This window comes from Bombina bombina, unplaced genomic scaffold (genome assembly GCF_027579735.1).
Source record: "Bombina bombina isolate aBomBom1 unplaced genomic scaffold, aBomBom1.pri scaffold_1647, whole genome shotgun sequence".
NCBI lineage: Eukaryota > Metazoa > Chordata > Amphibia > Anura > Bombinatoridae > Bombina > Bombina bombina.
Window position 1 is genome coordinate 32,501 of NW_026512568.1, and position 6,613 is coordinate 39,113.

At 36.2% G+C, this 6,613-nt stretch overlaps 1 protein-coding gene across 1 annotated transcript in view; it reads right to left on the reverse strand.

Moving 5' to 3' along the window:
- The window catches only part of LOC128644401 (plexin-A3-like), a gene marked incomplete at its 5' end in the record, with an annotated part of 21,071 nt that extends 15,693 nt beyond the window's left edge, over positions 1-5,378 (reverse strand). The window contains one exon of the mRNA XM_053697028.1: positions 5,178-5,378. Within this exon, the coding sequence (XP_053553003.1) occupies positions 5,178-5,378 (201 nt within the window). The remainder of the gene's footprint in view (positions 1-5,177) is intronic.
- Positions 5,379-6,613: the final 1,235 nt, after the last annotated feature.

The window sequence follows — 6,613 nt, forward strand, 5'->3', positions numbered from 1 at the left end:
TGTGCTCCTTATTCGTCTGTAGCTAGATGAGATCGCGGTAAACGTCACTATAACAAATGACTTACTATGACCTATCAGATGTGAGAGTCATCTAGTGATGATAGGATAACCTTCAAGTCAATCAAACAACATCTGTATGATGATAGGATAAGGAATCTGTGTGATGATAGGATAAGGAATCGTATGTAATTTCTTTTATTAGATATATAATCTACAAGAGTATAGTGACTATAGATTTTTAGAGGATATAATATCATATCATACCTATGTCCAAATAATAGGAATATGATAGGAATAATAATAATAAGGCTAATTGAACTGACACCGTAGCCGCAGCACTACCAGAGCTAATAACTAAAATCAACTAGCCAATCGTGTCAAAGTGTTTCCTATTGGGAGCTCAAAGTTACTCTGATACTAGTCCATTGTGTCAGAAATTGTATTAATAATTATGGTTAAATGATAAATAATTGTTCCAAGCTATGGTATAATACTACATCATCATAATTATCGCACCTAGCGGGACAAATGGCAGCTAACTAATCATAAAAGACCATATTGATAAGTATATTTTCTAGGTGATATATATAAAATTAATTAATAAACATAAAAAATGAGCAACAATAAACTGTTAAATGTAATCCAATGAACCTACAAAGGAATAAATCAGCACAACTAATTGTGAAAATGTGTCTAGAAAAGCTAAAAATCAAGACTAATCAGATGATTTAACAGTCAACATGATCAGCTCAATTGCAGGAGGCAAGATAGAAAAGTGGTCAGTCAAGAAGAAACAATATTCATCCGTATCCACTGTGACATTATTTTCACAGCGTGATACATTTGAAAATGAAATACAGGTGACATTAATGGTCACCTATGTGTATCAATAGGAAGACAATCACAATATCACACCAGACTCATGTCTATATATATATGTGTACTCATATTAGTAATATACACATATACATATAAACCCACAACCTCATATTAACAAAAAAACCAGGCAAGTGTAAAATGCATAAGTACAACATACTATGCTACACCAGCACCATAGTGCAGTTTGGATTTTAACAAGGTAGGAAATTTGACTTTATAACTTTAGTTTATGATATTATGTATAGACCTTATGAGGTTTTATTTGAATGACATAAACTAGTGAGCTGTGGATGATTTTTTTTGTATGTGTTGTATGTTTTATGTACATTGTATAACTCTATGACATTCTGTATTATCCGATTGGCTATGAAGTCAAATCACATTTTGTATTATCTGATTGGTTATGAGGGTATGAACAATTAAGCTAACCCCTCCCATTACCATCTGTACATCATCACCCTAATTGATTTTAAGGTATATCTAGCAAGTGTTCAGTAAACATTTTATGAAGCCTGATGAAACAGCCATTGGCTGAGAAACGCGTTGCCTGTTATTTTAACTTATTTTAATAAAGCCTGTTTTAGAATTTGAACACTTGCTGCTCTCTCTTATTTGGAATTTTCTCCACCTGCCTTATCTGAGGACATTTATTACTTTGACCATCCTGGGAACCATCATCTCTCTCCTGGATACCCTGCCATAAGTCTGTTGGGTGACCATATTGATCCCTCCATGCTCCCTTAGCATCAAAAGAGGTGCTTGATACATTGTGAGTACCACTCCTATTAATATCTGGCTTTATTTACTTGCACCGACAATACTAGGCCATATAGGCACTTGTGTCTCTTCTCTGTCCATATAGAGTTCAGTTCCTGTGCTGGAAGTTGGTCTTCTGGGTGACCGAATAGATCCCAGACTGCCCCTATTAGCACTAACTGAGGTGCTCTCCTAAATGTGAGTCTGTTTGTCTATCTTAAGATCTACAATTTTGGACCAAACAATATTGGGCCATGTGGCGCTTCTGTTTTTTCTTCTTTTTTTAGATAACTCATTGTATAGTTCATTAACAAATCTAGACAGGGCAGAAGGCTTGTTTTCCCACATAAAATCTCTGAATTACATTGTTTCCAATGCAGCAAAGGATTCTGGGTAAGATATGCAAATTAGGTTCACAATGACACACCTTTTTACTTCAAGTCTGCTTTTCAGCAGAGTCCCTTTATGTCAAAGTATCGCTGCTCACATAGCTTATAAGCTTAGCTAGGGTTAGTCCAGTGATTCATAACCATCCCAGGACAGACTGTTTTGTGGTTTTTGCCACTCATCAGCTTTGAAAAGCAGACTTGAAGTAAAAAGGTGCATCATTGTGAACCTAATTTGCATATCTTACCCAGAATTATTTGCTGCATTGGTAACAATGTAATTCAGAGGTTTTCTGTGGGAAAAACAAGCCTTCTGGCTGTCTAGATTTGTTAATGAACTACACAATTAGTTATTCTCTATATTTTGTGCGTAGTGGAGGATTTTTTTACCTCCCCCTAATTTTAAATTTCTCTCTCTCTCTATATATATATATATATAAACACACACACATATATATATATATATACATACATATATATATATATATATATATATATATATATATATATATATATATATATATATATATAAACACACACACAAATATATATATATATATATAAACACACACACACACATATATATATATATATATATAAACACACACACACATATATATATATATATATATATATATATATATATATAAACACACACACAAATATATATATATAACACACACACACACACACATATATAAATATATATATAAAAACACACACACATATATACACATATATACACACACACAAATATTCACATACATATAATTACATACACACAGATGAAAATAGCCATTTATAATTATAGTAATTCCCATTTAATAAGTACCCTCCATTACACTCTAAAGTGCACAGACAATGACATGTCTGGCCTCCTTTCTGCTTGAGTAGTAATTACTGTCAATATCTATATCTCCCACTAAGCACGTAGTGGCCGACTTCACTAATCCATTTAAGACCGAGATTTCTATAGCCCTCTCTAGAGGCTGAAGTCTTCCTTTCTCTTTACCCCCCTGCATGCTTTTTATCTCTGCACTGATGCCCTATAGCCAACTCACTCTTTGTGCAATATAAAGACACAAACATTTCTCAGCAAACTAAGGAGTGCGTTATAAAATCAATAACTCCCACTTGACAAAATGCTCTGGGTTTGTTTCTTTGTGTCCCTTTAGGATATTGAATGTCACTGATAAATTTGCTTATATATTTTCATAATAGCGCTGTGTCTCTATATATGCACTATGTCCAGAATGATGTAACATTAACCTACTGATTCCTTTAAAAAAGGAAACCTAATAATGTTTTAACCCCTAAAACTGTGCTCACCTCTTCTTTGTGGTCCTCTTCTGCTGAACAGTTTTTGTTAAAAGCGTTTAATCGCAGCGCACTGGTTTGCGCTGTTAACCTACATATAGCGCGTAAAACGGTCAGTTCCTTTACACCCAGCAAGCTACATGTAGTTTAAAGGATATGAAACCTGCATTGTTTTCTTTCATGATTCAGACAGAGCATGCAATTTTAAGCAACTTCCTAATTTACTCCTATTATCAAATTGTCTTTGTTCTTTTGGTATCTCTATTTGAAAAGGCAAGAATGTAATCTTAGGAGCCGGCCCATTTTTGGTTCAGCACCCTGGGTATCGCTTGCTGATTTGTGCCTACATTTAGACACCAATCAGCAAGTGCTACCCAGGTGCTGAACCAAAAATGGGTCGGCTCCTAAGCTTACATTCTTGCTTTTTCAAAGATACCAAGAGAACGAAGAAAATGTGATAATAGGAGTAAATTAGAAAGTTGCTTAAAATTGCATGCTCTATCTGAATCATGAAAGTTTAATTTTGACTAGACTATCCCTTTAAACGGCGCAATCGGGCACGCTGTGATTAGATAGCGTGCCCGTTGCGCCGTTTAACTACATGTAGTTTGCTGGGTAAAGTAACTGAAGGTTTTACGCACTACATGTAGTTTAACAGCGCAACCCAGTGCACTGTCATTAAACAGCGCGCCCGTGATGTGCTTTTAAAAAAATAAATAAGGTGAAGAGGACGGCAAGGAAGGTTTTAAGTTAAAGGGACACTGAACCTAAATTTTTTCTTTTGTGATTCAGATAGAGCATGAAATTTTAAGCAACTTTCTAATTTACTCCTATTATCAAATTTTCTTCATTCTCTTGCTATCTTTATTTGAAATGCAAGAATGTAAGTTTAGATGCCGGCCCATTTTTGGTGAACAACCTGGGTTGTTCTTGCTGATTGGTTGATAAGTTCATCCACCAATAAAAAAGTGCTGTCCAGAGTCTGAACCGAAAAAAAGCTTAGATGCATTCTTTTTCAAATAAAGATAGCAAGAGAACGAAGTAAAATTGATAAGAGGAGTAAATTAGGAAGTTGCTTAAAATTGCATGCTCTATCTGAATCACAAAAGAAAAAATGTGGGTTCAGTTTCCCTTTAAGTTTAAGTTAATGCAGAATTGTTTAACTGTTGACTGGGCCTTTAACATAATTTGTTTTTATTAAAGAAGCAATGTTTAATAGCCTTTAACCCGCCATAAAATGTACAATTATCCATAGTAAAAAGAACTGTGCAGAATACTTTAGTTAACTATTTTGTTCACTGTTCCTGTAATTTTACTCATAAAATTTAGATAATCCTGCATAAATGGGCTTTTCAAGCGGTATGTCCCAGGACTGCAAAACAATACAAATTGTGCTTACAAATTGTCAGCTTCAAATACTCATAAAACATTTTTTTTTTTTATGGAGATTTTTTATGATGCAGTTTTTAAAGGGACATGAAACACAATATTTTTTCTTTAATGAGTTAGAAAGAGCATGCCATTTTAAACAACTTTCTAATTTACTTCTATTATATAATTTGCTTCATTCTCTTGGTATCCTTTGTTGAAAAGCATATCTAAATAGGTTCAGTAGCTGCTGATAGTTGGCTGCACATAGAAGCCTTGTGTGATTGGTTCAGTCATATGCATCACTATTTCTTCAACAAAGGATATCTGAAGAATGAAGCCAATTAAATAACAGAAGCGAATTGGAATTTTTGGGGGGAAAAAAATGACTGTCTCCCTAAAATCTCTCATTTCTCTCTCTCATCTACACCACACTCTCTTTAGACCCCTAGACAGTCACATGCCGCTTACCGAGGTATTCTGACACTGCACGCTGCTGCTATTGAATCGTACAGCTGGGACGCGCTGCTGCTTTCCCTGGATGGTGAAAACGCACTCATAATTCTTCTGTCCGGACTGAGGCTGTGGGAGGTTTTTAGCTTTCAGGGTGATTGGCTGAACCACCCCAACAGGGATTAGAATCTCTCCAGTGGGGATAATTTCTGGACAGCCCTGAGGGGAAGAAAAATAACAGGATGAAAGATAGGGTGAGACAGAAGAAAAAAAGTAAAATAAATAACTTTCAATAAACTTTTCAGTGTGTCTTTGGCCTGCAAAAAAAATGCGTTTAAACCTTTTTATAATTGCGCTTGCAGATCTTTTGCAATGCAGTGAACAGCACTATCACACTCCATACTGGAAAAAACAGAATTTATGTTTACCTGATAAATTACTTTCTCCAACGGTGTGTCCGGTCCACGGCGTCATCCTTACTTGTGGGATATTCTCTTCCCCAACAGGAAATGGCAAAGAGCCCAGCAAAGCTGGTCACATGATCCCTCCTAGGCTCCGCCTACCCCAGTCATTCGACCGACGTTAAGGAGGAATATTTGCATAGGAGAAACCATATGATACCGTGGTGACTGTAGTTAAAGAAAATAAATTATCAGACCTGATTAAAAAACCAGGGCGGGGCCGTGGACCGGACACACCGTTGGAGAAAGTAATTTATCAGGTAAACATAAATTCTGTTTTCTCCAACATAGGTGTGTCCGGTCCACGGCGTCATCCTTACTTGTGGGAACCAATACCAAAGCTTTAGGACACGGATGATGGGAGGGAGCAAATCAGGTCACCTAGATGGAAGGCACCACGGCTTGCAAAACCTTTCTCCCAAAAATAGCCTCAGAAGAAGCAAAAGTATCAAACTTGTAAAATTTGGTAAAAGTGTGCAGTGAAGACCAAGTCGCTGCCCTACATATCTGATCAACAAAAGCCTCGTTCTTGAAGGCCCATGTGGAAGCCACAGCCCTAGTGGAATGAGCTGTGATTCTTTCGGGAGGCTGCCGTCCGGCAGTCTCGTAAGCCAATCTGATGATGCTTTTAATCCAAAAAGAGAGAGAGGTAGAAGTTGCTTTTTGACCTCTCCTTTTACCGGAATAAACAACAAACAAGGAAGATGTTTGTCTAAAATCTTTTGTAGCATCTAAATAGAATTTTAGAGCGCGAACAACATCCAAATTGTGCAACAAACGTTCCTTCTTCGAAACTGGTTTCGGACACAGAGAAGGTACGATAATCTCCTGGTTAATGTTTTTGTTAGAAACAACTTTTGGAAGAAAACCAGGTTTAGTACGTAAAACCACCTTATCTGCATGGAACACCAGATAAGGAGGAGAACACTGCAGAGCAGATAATTCTGAAACTCTTCTAGCAGAAGAAATTGCAACCAAAAACAAAACTTTCCA